The 19,324-nt window shown below is 36.9% G+C and overlaps 1 protein-coding gene across 1 annotated transcript in view; it reads left to right on the top strand.

Annotated features, from left to right (window-relative positions):
• Window positions 1-18,033, top strand: part of LOC123249910 (maltase-glucoamylase, intestinal-like) — a 183,852-nt gene extending 165,819 nt beyond the window's left edge. Inside the window, exons 59-70 of the mRNA XM_044679001.1 lie at window positions 1,409-1,534; window positions 3,578-3,709; window positions 4,981-5,094; window positions 6,525-6,606; window positions 7,565-7,682; window positions 11,941-12,112; window positions 12,664-12,780; window positions 15,524-15,678; window positions 15,802-15,967; window positions 16,517-16,573; window positions 17,140-17,264; window positions 17,892-18,033. Of these exons, the coding sequence (XP_044534936.1) occupies window positions 1,409-1,534; window positions 3,578-3,709; window positions 4,981-5,094; window positions 6,525-6,606; window positions 7,565-7,682; window positions 11,941-12,112; window positions 12,664-12,780; window positions 15,524-15,678; window positions 15,802-15,967; window positions 16,517-16,573; window positions 17,140-17,264; window positions 17,892-18,033 (1,506 nt within the window). The remainder of the gene's footprint in view (window positions 1-1,408; window positions 1,535-3,577; window positions 3,710-4,980; window positions 5,095-6,524; window positions 6,607-7,564; window positions 7,683-11,940; window positions 12,113-12,663; window positions 12,781-15,523; window positions 15,679-15,801; window positions 15,968-16,516; window positions 16,574-17,139; window positions 17,265-17,891) is intronic.
• Window positions 18,034-19,324: the final 1,291 nt, after the last annotated feature.

Below are 19,324 nucleotides of genomic sequence, written 5' to 3'. Positions count from 1 at the left end.
TGCTTTATGTTAGAGATTATAGTTAATTGTCTCAAAACATTGATAGCAGCTCTATTTATTGGAGTAAAGAGCTATTTAAGAAGGGAGTGTCTCTCAACTGAGTAATAACATATCAAATATGGTTTAGGAATGTCATGGAATATTATACCATATTGAATAATGAAAGGAATGGAACAGCTTGGGCAGACTTGTATGAACTGCTGCAGAGTGGAGAGAAATATTTCTGTAATGGGAACAGTATTCTAAGAGCAAACAATTATGAAAGACTTTTAAACGTGGATCAATGCAATGGTCAGCCATAACTCAGAAGGCCTGATGATGAAACATACTACCTACCTCTTGATAGAAGGGGGGCAGTAGGTGGCTCAGTGGATACAGAGCCAGGTCTGAAGATGAGAGTTCTTGGATTCAAATCTGGCCACAGACACTTCCAAAGCTGTCTGTCCTTGGGCAAGTCACTTAACCCCAATTGCCTCCTCCTTATTGCTCTTCTGCATTAAAGATATTTACTTTTAATTCTAGGATATAAGGTTTTAAAAATAAAGAAATTAATAAGTGCTTAGTGATTGATTGATATCATTATCACCATGCTGGAAAGAATTACATCTTTAAGAGAGAACATAATTGGACAGAAATTTTTCTGAGATTAGCAAATCTGTTCAACTGGTTACTTTTCTAGAATTTTGTCTAGACAAACCTGGATCACCCTTTCTTTATATTCTAACCAAACCAAACTACTCACAATGCCCCTCTGTGCCACTGCTTATATTCACCCTTATCTTGTGAATTCACTTCCTTTGCAATATCCCCCACCTCCATCCACTATTCCTTCAGTGCCTAAAACATTTTCCTGTCCTTTAGAGCTCACATCACCTGCCATAAAGCTTTAGATGAATTCTTTTTCTTCTTGCATAATAAGTAATGACTTTGGACCTCACCTACCCCCATTTGTTGCTCTCTTAACAATTATTATGTATTATAATTGTGTATAATTTGTGTAGATGTCTAAGTTTCACTGGAACAAGGATTATCCATTCCTTATCTAATTTTTTGCATGCCTTCCCACATCAAGCACAGCATTCAACTTATAGTAAATGATTAATAAGTGTTTAATGACTTCCAAGTTATTACTTCTCAAGCTATGTGAGCTGGAGCTTGAAGTGAGGTACCTTGATGTTTTCTGTGCATTTCTATTACTTCCTGATAATTGCCATTGAAGGATTACATAGCTGCAAAATAAAGGTTGATGAGAAACAAGGGCTTTTCATGCAAAAACCCTTGCGACCCTGAAGGCATTGAGTTCTTGGCATTTTTGATAAGGAACTGAAGATATTATTCCCAATATTGGATAAATTGATGTCTAGCATTGTTTTTCTAAATACTAGGTTCATCTCTACTTCTCTTTCAGCTCATTGGACGGCCTTTCTTACCCTCATATTGGAGCCTTGGTTTCCAGCTCAGTCGTAGGGATTATGGAGGCATTGAGGGACTGACATCTGTTGTCAGCCGAACACGTACTTTTAAGATTCCTTATGTAAGTGGGACCTCTGCCCCCTCTTAACTCCTAACCATGAGGCTTCTCTTTCCAGTATCTCCAAAGCCATTTGACTTTATCATCAGAAGAGGTTCTCCAGATCTTGCCATGTTATGTTTGCACTTCAGAAATCTGTTTGTATGCCTTCTCAATCAGAAGACTCACCTGCTTTGTGAAATTGTTAGGAGCTACTCAGGCCAGCACTTGTTAAAAAGGAAGTGGTCATAATGTTGTTACTCTGGATGCTCTACAAAAGAGTGAAGTAGGATATTGAAAAGCCTCCAGGTTATATCCCGTGTGGCATAGTAGAAGAAACAGGGGCTGTTTAGTCAAGAGAAAGAAGACTTACTTGGATGGGGATATGATAGTCTTCACGATATTTAAAGAACCACAAGCATCAATGTAGAAGGTGAATTTTGCTTGTTCTGCTTGACCTCAAAGGGCAAAACAAAGAGCAATGAGTGGATGCTGTATAGAAAGACAGATTTATGTTTGTCATAAGGAAAATCTTCTTGGTAATTATAGCTGCTCAAGAGTGGTATGGACTTTCTTGGGAACTAGTATGCTCCCTATTCTTAGAGCTTAATAGTCCTGAGATACCAAATCTTTTTTGGTATTAAGTGGGCTGCTAAAGGGTAGGCATTTGATGAAAATGCTCTGCATGCATGTAGGAAGGAGAGAATACTAGTATGACTTAGAAGACAAGATGCCAGATTTAGAGTCGGGGCTCCAATACTCAGATACTTACTAGCTGTGTGATCCTGGGCAGGTCACTGATGTTCTTAGTTTCCTCAGGTATAAAATAGAAGATGAAGACTTGCTATGTGGGTCGCAGAAGGGAATCTCATTCAGGTATGGGTTGGACTAGCTTGCTTTTGAAATCTATCAGCTTTCAGATTTTGTGATAAGACTTGAGATAAGTATAGACAGACTAGTCATAATTTGTCTTTCCAGGTTCTAGGCAACCTTTGCCCCGAAACCCAAGGGAACTTTGTCTTGAAATGCTCTAGTATTGCTCAATATTTATAATGGCCAATGTCCAGGTGTCAATGAAAAAAACAAGAAGCAATTGGTTTTTTTCTGATAAACACTTTCTGGAAGGAAATCAGGGGAAAGATCTGAGAGGCAAGGCATATGCACACATTTGTTTCGAATCTGTGGAAAAATATTAACAAAGGAGAAAACTGGCAGCTAGTGTATAGTAATAGAATTTTCTTAGCTGGGAGTCAGTGAGGGAAGGCAGGAGATGGATTTGTTTCTCCTTTTGGGGAGTGCAAACATACATCTGTGCCAAATTCTGAATGTAGGATCTATCATCTCCAACTCCCTCATTTTAAAGATGATGACACTTCATCAGTGTGGTGAAATGATTTGCCTAGGGTCACAGTGACAGATACAGGATTTGAATCTTGGTCTTTTGGTTCCCTTTCAATTGGACCACACTACTTCCCTCCTAGCTCTCCATAATCCCAGAAAAAGCCAGATCAAAATTTGGAAGGAAAAAAGTCTTCCTGAGATGTGAGTATAATAGGAGGCAAGTCTTAGTTTCTTTCAGGCTAATAAGCTCCCAAGTACACAGGGAAAACCAAGTCCCTGTGGAAGCTTCTAAGTATTACTCTCTGTCATTTGGGGTGGCAAAATATCACTCAGTCTCTCAGACCTGAGATCTAAGTCATCTATCCCTTGGTACTAAGTGGAGTGCTAAAGGGTAGGCATTTGATGAAAATGCTCTGTATGCACGTAGCAAGACAGAGAAAACAGGATGCCAGACTTAGAGTCAGGGCTCCAGTACCATTCAGATTAGCCGTGTGATTAGTTTCCCCATGGATAAAATAGGAGCATTAGACTTGGCAACCTTCAAAAGTCCCTTCTAGCTCTAACTCCATGACCCGTAAAGCTTAAGAGGGAGCAACTGTTTATGGCCACGGTCCTGGGAAAAGCAAAGGAATTAAATATTCTCTGCCTTCAGTGTTATTGAGCTCAGCCAAAATGTTGCCTTTGGCTCAATAACATTGTTGATGAAGTTGTGACTGTGTTTTCCAGGATGTCCAGTACTCTGACATAGACTACATGGAGGAGAAGAAGGATTTTACCTATGACAAAGAACAATTTAAAGGCCTTGACCAGTTTGCTGAAGAGTTGCATAGCAAGGGGCAGAGATATATCATAATCCTGGTATGGAAAAATATTTTTTCCTGTTATCTGTTCCAAAGCTTTGAAGGGCCTCTCAGTCATAATTGAATTTCTGTTTTCATTAGAATCCTGGCATCTCTAAAAACACATCCTATGGTCCCTATGAGAATGGGAGCAGAAAGAGAATCTGGGTTTCTGGAGCCACTGGGCCTGTTGTTGGGGAGGTAACAAAGACTTGTGCAAAATGAGTGAATTGTCATGATGCTGGCCTGGAGGACAGGTTTTAGAGGGGAAAGAAAGCAATAATAATCTAGTTGCTATTCATGAAATTCTCTATTAGTAAATATTTTGATACTGTTGCTGTGCTTCTAGGGAAATGGGAAAGAGGATCTCTCTCAGTTACTTGAGGCCAATGGTTTCAAATGTTCTCTTCTTGAGAAGGAAATCACTCAGTTAGCAAAACAAAACAAAACAAAACAAAAAAGTACAATCACACAGATCATACAACCTGTGTACACTTTCTCATCAAATGATAATCTTGTCCATGTAGTACCATGACTCTTCTGCAGATGATCTACCCAATGGAATCTGCTAGTTTTATAAATATTTGGGGAATTGCACTTGGGAGTGGTTGTGCCCTTTTTGTGTTTCTCACTGATTGGCCAAGTCTTTTTCTGGTCAAATATCTCCTTATTAACATATTTTGTCACTCAATTGTACCCAACTCATCATTGATAATATGATACAAACAGAAAAATAGAATAAAAACACTGAGACACTTTTCAATTTTAGACTAATTTTTTTTTATCCCAACTGACCTGAAATAGTTAAGTTTTGCTAGATTTGAAAAGGTTGTATATTCCCAAAGAAGCAAAGCATTATATTATTGTTTTATATATTTTTTGAAAGGTCAAGAGTTAATAAATTCAGTTATTACTGTTTCTTCTTATATCATTTGGTTCCCATTTCATTTTGATTAACTATTGATTGTCTAAAGTAGTTCTTAACCTTTTTTTGTGTCATGGATCCTTTGGCAGTCTGATAAATTCTATGGATCCTTTCTCAGAATGATATTCTTAAATGCATGAAATAAAATACATGACATTATAAAGGAAATAAATTATAATAAAATTGTTATAAAAATATTGAGGAGGAAGTCATTTTGTTCACCCTAAATTAAGAATCTTTGCCCTAAAGTTAATGTTCCATGCTTGGATCTCTGTAAAGAAGGGACACTTAGTTCATACTTGAAATAAATAATAAACTAGCTGCCATATTGATGATAATTTCTTTCTTTCTTTCTTGTTTTCTAGGTGTGGCCAGGACCCTCTGTTTTTCCTGATTACACTAATCCAGAGGGCACTCAGTGGTGGATTGATGAGTTGGTGAAGTTTCACAAAGAACTGAATTTTGATGGAATCTGGATGGTGAGTAATTTACCAAAATCTGAGCTTTTTTAGGAAAGGAATGATATTTTGAATTTTAAGAAGTATTTAGATTTCTTTTGGTGCTATGGCTCAATTGAATGATGATGGTGATGATGGGATCACTAAATAGAATGATTGGTGAGTTATGTACTCATGATTCACTTACTTAAAAGATAAGTTCAGTTGCAGCCAATTTTTTAAGGATGCTTCAAAAATGGAATTCAAATTCTATCTTTAGATTAATTATCTGAGTTATCTTGAGTGAGTTGCTTTACTTCTCTGGGCCTCCATATCCTTACCTGGAAGTTAAAACTGGGTGGACTGAGATGATGTGAATTATTCCCTTCAGCTCTAGTAGTCTATGACTCACAGATTGAGGCTGTTTGATCATTTCAGTTGTGTCTGGTGTCTAACTCTTCGTGACCCCATTTAGGGTTTTCTTGGTAGAGATACCAGAGTGATTTGACATTTCTTCTTCAGCTATTTTTAAAGCTGAGGAAACTGATGCAAATGGAGTTAAGTGATTTATCCAGAGTTACAAACTAGTAAATGTCTGAAGCTTGGATTTGAATTCAGGTCTTCCTGACTCCAGGCACAGACACTCTATCCACTGTGTCACCTTGTTGCCCCTATACTGATATCTTCTGGCACATATAATAACATTAAAAGTTTCCTTTTAAATGGATAAAACCTAGGAAAAATGACTTACTGAAGATATGAGATCTCTTTTCTAATACTGTTCTATTTTCAAAGAAATGGCAAAGAGGATCTCTCCAAGTTATTTTGTGACCAATGGTTAGGATTTTCTCTTCCCAAGATAGGAAGTCACTGAGTAGAGAAAAAAAAAAAAAAATCACGTATTTTCCACATAACAGTGGAATATTTTTCTCCTTGTCTCCTTTTAGGTTCTAAAAATACTTTAGATGAAACTAATACATAATAATAAAATATAGTAATAAAAAAGTAATGTGAACTTTAGCATTTCTCAAAGTATATTATTAAAAATTAATACATTAATAAAATAGGCTTAAAATGATAGATTACAAAAGAGATATTAATGATAGTCTAGCATCACTTTCCCATTTGGCAGATGGGGAAAATGAGGCAAAAAGATATCAAATGACTTAACTAAGTTTATATATTTAGTTTGCTGTTGAATTAGATTCCTTCCATTTGTTCAGTAAGCCAACATAGCCTAACCTAGAAATTTTCTCAAGTTTTGCATTTTAAAATACACTTTGTAAATAAATAGCTCCTATGCTTCCCTTTTCGTGATCTCTGTAGAGGAGGAACTATGTGAGTTTCATAGCAACTTAAAAAAAACAAAGTTTTTGACAAAGTTTTCCAACTCTTAGGTTAATGATCATTCTACTGCAGCACACTGGTTTTCCATAAAAAATCATCTTCCTTTCTGTTTTGTGTCCTTGAAGGATATGAATGAAGTAGTCGACTTTTTAAATAACGAATCACTGTGTGAACACAATGACTTGAACTACCCACCATTCGTCCCCAGTAAGTGCTACCATTATTTCTTGTCAGTGTGAAAAATGCTGAAAGAAGAAAACATACTGGCAATTTCAGTGTGATGGAATTTGAATACACTGTTCCATGGATGACCAGGGCTTTCCTTGGGTGGGCTCTCCTTCTCTTCTCTTCGCTAGGTCTCTTGTTATTTTTTCAGTGCCAGAACTGGCTATTCTTCTATAAGCTTCTGGTCACAACTCAATTTGAATAACCACCTGCCTAGTAGTTTAACTCAAGTCTGCTTCTTGGAATTTTTAGCTTTTAAAAATAGTATACAAAGAGATGTATACACACATATACATATAGACACATACATTTATGTGTGAATGTATACATATACAGACATACATATATGTATATATGTGCATAAATATGTATACACACATATTCTCCTGTCTCTTCTCTTTTGGCTTTGGCTATAGGTTTTTTTTTGGCAGACTATTAACCAATTCCTTCTGAATAAACATATCTTATTTTGTTTCTGGATCCTTTTTTTTTTTTAATGGAGACTACTGTTTTTATTTTTCTTTATTTTTCTTCTGAATTTAAACACCAAAAAAAGAACATTTTCATACATATAATAGAACATAAAACGATGATTTCACTGTATATGAAACTGAATCTACACTTTATATTGCATATAATATATATGTATATGAACAATTCAGCACTTTACTTTGATAAATGTCCTGTTTGTGCTTCTTTTTTAAACTTATTTTTGAATTTTGAATAATGAATTCTATGCTTAAAAAACCCCCACAGATTCTTATTTTTTGTTTTGTTTCTTTGCATCATTTGTTGCAAACCCCACTATCGCTGGCACTTTGCTAACAGCAAATTCAGGTCAAAAACAGGCAAAGTAGATGTTGGATGTTGCATTGTGGAAGAGAATTGATGTAGGAAGACTATGTCTCAGAAGTTAAGTTATTCACATCTTCCCCTACAGAAATCCTGGATAGAAAACTGTTTGCACAGACTCTCTGCATGGATACAGAGCAGCAGTGGGGGCTGCAATATGATGTCCACAGTTTATATGGCTACTCTATGGCAATTGCAACAGCAAAGTAAGGACTTTCTTTCCCTCGTCCCACCCCCCATCCTTACTTGAGGAAAGATACCTTTCTTTTCTTTCTTATTTTTAAAATAATTTTATCTTGGATTTAACAAAGTTAGTTAACTTAAAGTTAAGTTAAAACTTAAAGTTTTACCAAAAATAGGACTTAAAGGATTACACGTGAAACCACAATTCTCATTTCATATCAATTGTTTTTTAAAAAAAAAAAAACAGTAAAAGGAGCAGCTGAGTGACTCAGTGGATTGAGAGCCAAGCCTACAGATAGGAGGACCTACATTCGAATCTGGCCTCAGATCCCCCCTAACTGTGTGTCCCTGGGCAAGTCACTTAACCCCCATTGCCTAGTCTTTACAACTCTTCTGCCTTGAAACTAATACACACAGCATTGATTCTAAGGTGGAAGGCAAGCATTAGAAAAACACACACACACACACAAAAATAAGAAATTCAATGTTACTTTCAAAACTATCCAACTTTCTTTTGAATTTTCCTCCTTTTGCCAATACTATTATTATCTCCTACTCCAGACTACCCTCCTCTTCCATTTAAAAACAGAAAAAAAGCCTCTATAATAAAAGTCCCCATGAATGAACATGGTAAAGCAGAAAAAAAATTCATAGTGGCCGAGTCTACCTCTGTGTATCTTCCCTCTTGTTAGAAAATAGTTAACAAGCTTCATCATAAGGTGTGATGATGACAAAATTGTTTTACTTTATGACATTGCTGTCCTCATATACATTGTTCCCCAGGATCTGTTCACTTCTCTATGTATCATTTCTTACTACCTAGTATTCTCTGAAATCACCTTTTTCCTCATTTTTTATGGAGCAGCAATATTTTTTAAATTTTATCTTATTTTCTCCCTAATTATATATAAAACATTTTGAGCATTTTTCAAAAAATATTGAGTCTTGAATTCTCTCCTTCTCCTGCTCCTACATCAATGTATCCCTCACTGAGATGGTAAGCAATATCATATAGATTTTACATGTGTAATCATGGAAAACATTTTCCCACATTAATCTTTTTGTGAAAGGAAACTCGAATAAAAACTTTAAGAAAGAAAGTCGAAAAAGTTAGCTTTGGTTTATCAGTTCTTTTTCTCTGGAAGCAGGTGGCATCTTTTATCACCAATCCTTTGAGAAAGTCTTGGATCATTGTGTTGCTGAGAATAGCTAAGTCGGGCACAGTTGTTCATTGTACAATATTACTGTCATTTGTGTACAATGTTCTCCTGGTTGGATCAGTAATATTTTGTAAATTTGCATCTCACAATTTGTTTGGTTAGTCCCCCATTACCAAAGGGTAAGAATGTTAACCTCTTGACTACTGGCTTACTAAGAGTTTAAAGCTTTCCAATAAGGCCACAATACTTTTCAACAAGAAAAGGTGTGGATCACAAAAGGGGTCAAAATAGGAGTCTCAGATTTTTATCTGAGTCTCTGTTTCTCTTATTGGCTTCCCATACTCTTTCTCTATCCTCACCCATTTCCTTGTTAAATTTGACATATTTCTACAATAAACTCTTTGTGTATATATGGGTGTGTGTTTGTATTCAATCCTTATTTGTTTCAGATAAGAGACTAACCCGAAGTCCTCTCCTCCCCTACCACTTCCTCAAGGTTGTATACTCTTCTCTCAGTGCACTTAGCATAGTCCTTATGCTTTCTATAATAGTATATTTCTCTGATAATCCCTTTTCTTTTCCTCTTAAAGCCCTTAAAAAAGAATCAAACTATTCCCATGTCTCTGTTTTTCTTTACAAACTCCTTTAATAGCCTTGGAAGACATTAAGGTTCCGAAGGAACATATGTTTCTTCCCCTCTATCAGAATGTTAGCATTTCATCCTCATACAACCTCTTCCAAATGAATAAATATATTTATTTATCTGGATTTCTTTTGAGTATTGTGCTTGCATTTTGAAGTTCTTACTCTTTTGTGGTCTTTTTAATCTGGAATGATTGAAAGTCCTTTATTTCCTTAAGGGTTGATTTTTTTTCCCCCTGTAGGATTTTACTCAGCTTGTCAAGGTAAATTATTCTTAGTTGTAAGCCTATATCTTTTGCCTTTTGGAATATTATATTTCAGGATATACTCTCCTTTCTAGTAGAAACTGCCAAGTCTTGAATCATCCTGACTGAGATCACTTTGTACATAAACTTCTTATTTCTGGATGGCTTGGGTAATTTTTTCTTTTACCTGAAAACTCTAGATTATGGCTATGATTTTCCAAGGAATTTTCCTTTTGAAGTTTATTTCTCTTTTTCTTTTTCTTTTGAGGTTTCTTTCTCTTTTCATTTTACCTTCTTGTTCTAACGTGCCTTTTATTTTTTAAGAAAAACTCTTACCTTTTCTAAGACAAAAGAGCAGCAAAGGTTAAGCAATTATAATTGATGAGTTTGGGTAATAATAATAGTGCCTTTCAAAATTGTTATTAGATCATTAAATAAAACACTTTCTAAATCATAAAGACTTATGTAAATATCAGCTAGAGAGGCAGGATGGAGTAATGGATAGTAATCCTACCTGGACACTTCTGACACATTCTGAGTTTAACTTTTCAGGACTATATCATTGCTGACTTAAAATGTTAAAGAGATTTCCTTTTCAAGGTTGATAGTGTTAGGAAAAAGGAGAAATGGGAGAGAAAATCTAGGGCAGAGAAGAGACCAAAAAAAATGGAATTAGAAAGATAATAAGATTTCTCTGGGATCTAAGAAACAAGATCTGAAATGGGCCACATCAGGGCTATCTTGGTGAATGGAAAAAAATGAACTATGGATTGGAGTGTAAGGATATGGGGAAAGAAGCTTAAGAAGTAATTTTTGCCCTATCAATACCAAGTGGAGTCATGTGTTTGCTGTAGGGGATTGTCTAAGCAATTTACATAAATTTACATAATATGTTTGTATCCATTTGAAAATATCATGTTGTAGTAAAAATAGATTCAAAGTCTCCTGTAGAAAGACTTCAAACACATAAAGGGCACCAGTTTCATCTAGTCCAACTCCTGCTCAAAGAGGAATCTCATCTATAACATTCCCCCATAAACAATTATCCAGTCTCTGCTTGAAGAAAATACTAGATGACTCATTTTCTCACTTGGTGGCCCTTTTCCTTACTGGCCATTTCCAGCTTTTTCTTCTCTACATTTCCTATGCTTTTGGCCTGGCCTCCATTCTTGGGCCATGCAGTAAAAAGCTCAAGGTGTTTCCATATAAGAGTCCTTCAGATAGCTAAAAACAGCACTCATATGTCCCTAAGCAGATGATTTCAAGTTCTAGTCATTCTCCTTTGGATGCATTCACTGATTTTCCTAAAATGCAATAGTCTGATGCTCCAGAAAAGTCTATTGCTAAGAGTCCCCAACCTTTGGGTAATAGTAGCAAAGGCTTGGAATTTGTCATATGGTCATAGAGGAATCAATCAGTAAAAAATTACTTAGTAAGTATTTCTAGTGTACTAGGTGTGTACTATGGACACAAAGATAAAAAATAAATTGTTCCTGCAACTTAAGAGATTTATATTTTTATGGGTAGATAACATGTTAAATATAAGTATATATAAAATATACCAAATGAATGCAGGATAATTTGTGAAGGGTAGATGAGTACATTAACAAGAAAGATTAGGAGAAAGGGTGAGTTTGGAGAGAAATCTTGGTTTCTGAGCTTATGGGGTCTCCAGTTCAACCTGATTTGTTCTAATAGACTGGTGCAGAAGCATTACCATATTCATTTATTCTAGGGTTGTTAAACAAAGATGACTCCTTAATACTTGTTGTTCAATCATGTCTGACTCTTTGTGATCCCATTTTGGGTTTTCTTGGCAGATAGTGGAGTAGTTTGCCATTTCCTACTCTGGCTCATTTTAAACACAAGGAAACTGAGATAAATAGAGTTAAGTGACTTGCTCAGTCACAAAACTAGTAAATTTCTGAAGCTGGATTTGAACTCAAGGTTTTTCTGACTCAAGATGTGGTGCTCAGTTCCCACACTCCTTAGCTTTACTGTCCCTGATATTTACACTCAAATAAATGTAGACATATTTGCTCATATATTTATTCTAGGGAAACATTTGGACATTCCTACAACTTCTTCACATTCTTGGGTGACCTAGAATCCAGCCTTCTTCAAACTAGATGTAAGAGAGTATAAGATAGGTAGCCCTTTTGTTACCTCCCACCCATAGTAAGAGAGTTCTGGATTCATGACTCGTCAGTAACCTAGATGCTTTTCCTTTCCAGAGCCATGGAGAACATCTTTCCTAAAAAGAGAAGCTTCATCTTAACTAGATCAACCTTTGCTGGGTCAGGCAAGTTTGCAGCTCATTGGCTAGGGGATAATGAAGCTACTTGGAATGACCTCCAGTGGTCCATCCCCAGCATTCTTGAGTTCAACCTTTTTGGTATCCCCATGGTAAGGTCTAATATCCTACCAGAAAACCATCCCAGAAGGGGATTTTCTCTATCTCTTAACATCCATAATTGATAATTCTGGAAATATCTTATTTATAAAGAAATGACCCATTAGAAATTTGCCCTGATGGAGAAAAAAAAATCATATCCTCCTGCTCAGTCATCTTTTAAAGCTAGGATGCTGTCTTTGTAGTTCTGGGAAGGAAAGAGGCTGCAAGAGTAAGATGTATTAATATTCAAAAATCTCCATCAGGAAGACCATGGGGAGAGAAGGGAAAATTGAGAAGGGAGAATTTGGGTTTGAAACTGAAAATGAGTTTTTTTCAAGAAAGATGATCTCCATTTCATTAATATTCCTCTTCTCCCTATATTATAGTTCTTTACTATTGCTTATGTATTATTTCCTATATCATCACCACATGGAAGAGTGACTAGAAAGCTGAGTTTTGAAAAAGTAAAGATGGTGTTCTTTTCTCACTCAGGATCTTTCCTTGAAATTGTCCCCATAACGGGGACATAGCCAAAGTCACTAGGCAATATGTCTTTTTCCAGGTGGGTGCAAACATTTGTGGTTTTGCATTGAATACCTCAGAGGAGCTGTGTAGGAGGTGGATGCAGCTGGGAGCCTTTTATCCATTGTCCAGAAATCACAATGGCCCAGGTTTTGTGGTAAGACTCCCAGATGGCAATGACATCTTAGGCTCTCAAAGGAAAGTTGTCAGGAAGTATTTTAACTGATAGGAGTTTTCATTGACAGGGTCCTGGTACAACTTCCCAGTCCCTATAGGAAGAAAAGAAAGAAAGGGACTTAAGGAAGAGGTTTTAGATTTACTCACTTGACTTCTGGAAAGTCACCAACCAAAGTTTAAGGGCATTAATCATAGTGTCTCTAGTTCTGCTATTATAGGTGCCACCAGCTTAGATGGTTAATTGATGGGTGTAATGCAAGGTGGCTAACAGAAACTTTTTGCTTCTGTAATTTCTAATGGTCACAAAAAGTCAGCTAAACATCTTAGAATCTTCAGAAAGCCAGTTAGAACTTATAACTATAAATAGAGGTGAAGTTCCAACTGACGAGGCTTTTGCCTTCTGGCTTTCGCTGTGGCTGGAGGCTTTTGCTTTGGCTTAATTAGGCTTTGGCCTAATTGCTTCAGCCTTGGGCTGGGCTTATTTTGTTTCGGGGAAATTTGGACCTACCTCATTTCTCTGGACCTCTCCCTGATCTCCCCTCTCCATCCCTCCCCTTCCCTGAATTTCCTTTGGGTCCTGGTGGAAGGGAGGGCTTGGTGATTAGACATTGTGGGTTTAGTTTCTATAGGCTAGTAGAGTATCCTCAAATAAGTGACCCTTAGTTTTAATGATTTGATAAAGACTTTACTTAAAAGGCAGTCAAATCTTCCTGACTGGGAGAGCCTGACTCTCTGTCTAAACCTCTCTGCGACCCATCCCCCACCCTCCCCTCTCCCTAGCAGCAGTTAGAAAACCCTGAACCCCTCCCCCCTTCTGACTGACCCTGGTATTAATAAATCCCCTTGTTACCTATTCAAACCCTCTGGTGAATCATTGTGTTGAAAATTAAGACAAGGGCTCAAGGGGAAGGAATTATTTTTCTTCTATTTCCTTGAGGATAGCTGGGGGCATCCATCTTGGCAGGAAGTACCTCCCCTAGACTTCCTCCAGCATCAGTTTGACTGGCAGGGAGGGGCCCCCTTGACTCCTCCCTCAAGAGACTTTGAAACTAACAAGAGAATCTCTCAAGCCAAACCTAAACATTTCTTACTGGCCTTAGTTTCCTCCCCGTATTCTCTGTCTCAAACCTCTGGGAATAAATCTGTTTGAGCTGCCCTCTCCTACATACCCCATTTCTTTTATCTCCTACATACCTTCCCCTACCTTCATTCCTCCTCCAATCACCTTATAATCACTCTAATATCCCCCTTTATCCTTCCTCACACCCAAATTGCCTTCATTGACCTACTCAGATTATAATTATTTACTTCTTTGTAACATGGGTTAAATTCTATTATCTCTTGCTTGTGGACAAAACAAAGGAGATCACTTCTAGGCATTAGACACTGATGATGGGAGTGGGACATATAGAATAGAGCCAGTAAGTCTTAGAAGGTCCACCTGAAGGAGATATTAAGGCTGGCAACTTATATCACCTTTTCCTTATCCTACCTGCCAATCCCTTCCAATACTTTCTTCCTCCCTCTTTCCCTCCTTCCCTTTCTCTCTCTCTCTCTTTCTCTCTCTCTCTCCCCATCCTTTCCTTCTTTTCTTTGTTTCTTTCTGCCTCTTAAAATCCTTACTTTCCTTCAAAGTTTAGCTCAACCTTTACCCTCTATATGGTTCCTATATGCATTATTTCTCATTTCTCCCTACCCCCAAGAGGTAATTTCTTCCCACCTAACAATGCTTGTTTTCATTTTGAAGAAGTACTTATTGAGCTACATTTTGTCTCTTCCATTAAAATGTAGTCAAGTCCTCAAAGGCACAGACTTTTAATATTTCTTTTTCTATTCCCACTGCCTATAATAGTGCATGGCACTTAGTATCTAAAAATATTTCATCCATTAAACACTAGAAGATGCAAAAATGAAAAACGGCACACATGTCTTGCCCTCACAGAGTTTATGATTTAACTAAAGGGAAGAGGTGGTGGTGGAAGAGATATTATTAATAAACAAATAACTATGATACAAAAAAAGAGGGAGAAAGGACAGATCCAGAAAGACTCTTGGAATACTTGAAGAGGGAAAGATGACTTTTAGTGGATGAGCTTTCTTTTTGTTATTTAACCATTAGCCCTCCTATTGTCAGGGTTGACACGAAGGAGGGAAGTCTTTGGGAATAGAAAAGAGGGAGCAGGTCTTATGCTCTTTAATCCAAAGTGAAGGCGCAGGAGGGAAAAGTGAGAGTCAGCTCTCACAAGAAAGGAAGAGTAATCAAAAGAGTCATTCAGTCTCAATTAAGAAAAAACTAGCTCTCCAGAACCCAGGACATTAGGAAAGTTAGAATCTCTTTCTATAGAAGTCTTACTATTCTTATATAAACAGCAAATAAGTAAGCTTCAACTGACTCTGTCAGTGAGGCATACATATATATATATATGATGTACTTGAGAGACAGAAGAGAGTAAATAACAAAAATGATTGCTACCCTTGGGAAAGCTTGCAATCTGAAAAGAAAGATAAACTCAATAAAGAATCAACAAAAATAAATAACTGCAAATTCTATATAAGAACACTGAGGAAAAAGTAGATGAACCAGGTGTTTTGTTTTTAGAAAATAGAAAAGGATAATGCTCTAATTTAGGAAGAATCTTTGAACTTGATTGGGCCTTAAACTATAGTTTAATTGGTTAAGCAATTATTCTGTATTTTTCCTCCTCCCACCCCCACTCCCCCAGGACCAAGATCCTGCCGCATTTGGAAGAAATTCTGTTCTTTTGAATTCTGCCATACACTACCTGAATATCCGCTACAATCTTCTGCCCTACCTCTATACCCTCTTTTTTAGAGCTCATTCTCGGGGGAACACAGTGGCTAGACCTCTTGTTCATGAGTAAGTTCTCCAGTCTCTGATTATTGCCTTCCAAATTGTAACTTTAGCTTCTGATCTAATTAGCAGATGATCTGGGGTTGATTCCAATTGGAGGTCAAATCATATTTCTTTCTACAATCCCAGATTCTACCAGGATTCCGAAACATGGAAAATACATCAGCAGTTCCTCTGGGGACCTGGCCTGCTCATCACACCTGTTCTATACTCAGTAAGTTTCTTTGCATGCTCTGTAACATCAAAGATCCATAAAAGGTGCCATACTGGCCTGCAGCCAACTTACCTTGTCATGGTGAGTCTCAGTAGATAATGAGTACTATGGACATGATATTAGGGACTTTGAACACCACTATGCATTGATGATAATGGGATCCCCTGTGTCCACGAAGGACATGAAGAGTCTTTTGCCATCTTCCAGCTCTAATCTCTGATAAATCCATCAATCTAGGATATATGCCTATGGTAAGGTAGCAAAGAAAGCTGAAAGTTGGTTGGGCATAGTGAATAGAGAGACCAAATCTCATTGTTTGCAAGATAAGATGCAAGAGTATGATCCTCCATGCCTAATGGGGAGAGAGTAGGGATAGGAGTGGGTAAGGATAGATGTTGAAATCCAACCTAGGATTGAAAGGGTCCTGGGGAAGATCCACATGCATATTTGGAATAGGTGTGATAGCTTAAATAATGCCATACATCACTTTATGATAGTGTTTCAGTTATATCGAGATGCCAGTAGGCTGGCATCTTTGCCTGAAGACTCTTTCTTATAGCCCTGTGCCTAATCTATCAGCCTGAAGTAAGCAATATGGATGTTAGATGTTTTCTTCTCCTCTTGTCCTAGGGTGTGGACAGAGTGATGGCATATATCCCTGATGCCATCTGGTATGGTTATGAGACAGTAAGTACGGACAGCTCCTAACTGCTTCAGTATATTACCCTGCTGTATGGGCTGTGTCTAGGGAGGGAGGAAATGAGGATATCCCTCTGTTGTATATTGTATTTACATTCCAGGTTCTGAAGGGATTGGGAGAGTTTGAATTTATTGTTTTTTTTCCTGAAAAAAAAAACAACCAAACCCTTTATATATTTAATTGCATTGATCATATGACTATTCTTTTTTCAATTATATTTATTGAAATAAATATTTCTTTTTTTGAAGAATATATTTTAACTTTATTTTGAAAATGATTTGGAAAGCTGAATCATATTCATATAAATATTTTTTTATAACTAACAACTAAAATGTCAGAGTCAGGGGAGGGGGGCAGAAAGATGAATGAATTCCACAATCCATTTAGATCTAATGTTTCATGATTCTGTTTCTATAATCTGTTATTTAAATCAAGAGAGATCCACTCAAACCAGTTCTAAAAGTCTGTGATTCTGAGAAGCTACTTACTACTAACTATTTGCTGGAATGATATGATAGAATTTAAGCCCAACTGTTTTCTTCTTATTATTTAGAAGGTAGCTATTCCACAGAGAAAGCAATGGGTGGAGATGCTACTTCCTGGAGACAAGATAGGACTTCACCTTCGAGGGGGCTACATCTTTCCCACACAGGTGCCAGCTGAGACCACAGAAGCCAGGTATTATCTGAAGTTTAAGAGCTCAGTGTTGTGATTTGTTTTGTTTTCAGAGAATATTGGTCTGGTAAAGTATCATGGAAAAGAGTTTGTAATGAAGGGTATGAGAAGGCAGCAAAAGGAAGACCCACACTAATATTTCCGTTACTTAAAATTTTCATCTAAAGTGTATATCGACAAAACCAACCACATTCATTTTTCTGGGGAAAGTCAATTTATATGTGGTTCTTATTGTTCTTATTCAGAGGGGACCAAATCTTTCTCCACACGAAACTGTATTCTCTAATTCATTCATTTTCAGGTTTTGACTTACCCTTAGAACTTCATCATGCTAATCATTAGCATGGTATAGAGTGGAATTAGTACTGAATTAGGAGTCAGAACATCTGGGCACTTAACACCCAGGTTTTGTTTACCCTTAATACCTAGAGGCTATGTGACCATGGGTAAGTTCTACCAGCTTGTAGCTATGAGCCTTGGTTTCCTGGTCCATTAAATTGTTTTCATCTAAAATGTGTATCTACTGTGTTTTTAGAGGAACTCTCAGGAGTGTTTGCTCCTGGAGCCCTTATTCTGGTAATTTGATCTGTGTCTTTCTAAGTGTAAGCCCAATTATTTCTATTCTTATAGCCGTAAAAATCCTCTGGGATTCATCATTGCCCTAGATGACAAGAAAGAAGCAAAAGGAGAGCTGTTTTGGGATGATGGTGAAACAAGAGGTACATTTACATCTAATGCCTTAGATGTCACCCCCTACCATATTCCTTCATAATGATTAGGGCAGTAATGCTGCAGAAAACAGAAAACTGCTATAGGGTTATTGGCTATTATATCTCACAGCACCATTCTTATTAATGACATATTTTAATAGCTCCCATGACTCCACTTTCGAATTAACTTCATAGTATGGGGTTACATTAGCAAAATGTAGTGTTATAATTCATGAGGATAGAGACCAGTAGCTCACCTGGTTGTTGCAAAAGCTTGTTTAAATTTCTACCTATAAAATTTTTTTACTTAGTAAATATAATGCCAATCTAGTTGCCAAGAGAGCAAGATTTATTCTGATTTATTATTGGTAAAGATTGTCATTTAGAGGCAGTGACTTTGTGACTTTGTGACTTTTCCTAAACCACTCTACAAAAACTAAAGCTGAAGCTCTAATATATCAGCAAATAGCCAAGAGGTGAAAATTCCCATCAATCATTTTATCTATATAACACTAAAATGGACAGTATGACCAATTCCCCCTTCAAATTCCATTCCCAATTGGTGAAATTAAATACTGGTTTAGATGTCATTATGTTTATTAATTTTAATTAGTTATCTTCTTTAAGTGCTGTCAGTTTCCTAAAGACTAATTGTTGGAGGCTTCTGATTAAAAGAAAAAAAAATATAAGATTAAACAGAACCTGTGTAAAATTCTCTGGAGATTTTATCTTAATTTATAATTATTTGTTAAATAATTAAATTAAAATAATTAAAATAATTAAAAAGTGGGCCAGAGAAAGAAAAGATCTCGAGCTACATGTGGCTAGCCATTCCTTTAGCAAGCCTTCTCCAAGAGCTAGGCAGAAAAGCGCAGAGCCTGGGAGCTGGGTCTATGCACACCTTCTCACTCTGGATTCCCAGCCAGAAAGCCCTTTCTTCCTTTTGGGACTCAGATTTATGCTCTTAGTGACCTGATATCCCTTTGTAAGCCCCTCTTATTGGAGGACTCCAACCCTGCTCTGGGCAAGAAGTGAATCTTCTGGATACCAGGCTGTCACATATGTGCCTCTTGTATCTTTTTCCTGACCTGGGTACTTGGTATGAGGTTCCACTCCTTCTACTCAGAGATTTCCCCCTTGCATGTTCTCATCAACTGATCTCTTTCCAGTGTGTATCTCTTTAGTTCATCCCTAGATCCTCTTTTCCTCTGATAAAGGGGAGTATTCCTTGTTTCACAGCCTGGGATCCCCCTGACAAGTTATTCTTTTGCAGTGATAACCCTTTTGTGGTGATTCTATACTTTATTCACAGGTTTTACTCTGATGTAGGGGTGTGTGTGTATATATATATAT

This window comes from Gracilinanus agilis, chromosome 5, assembly GCF_016433145.1.
Source record: "Gracilinanus agilis isolate LMUSP501 chromosome 5, AgileGrace, whole genome shotgun sequence".
Taxonomy (NCBI): domain Eukaryota; kingdom Metazoa; phylum Chordata; class Mammalia; order Didelphimorphia; family Didelphidae; genus Gracilinanus; species Gracilinanus agilis.
The sequence above is the reverse complement of the archived record's forward strand: the minus strand, read 5'-3'. Positions and strand labels throughout refer to the sequence as shown.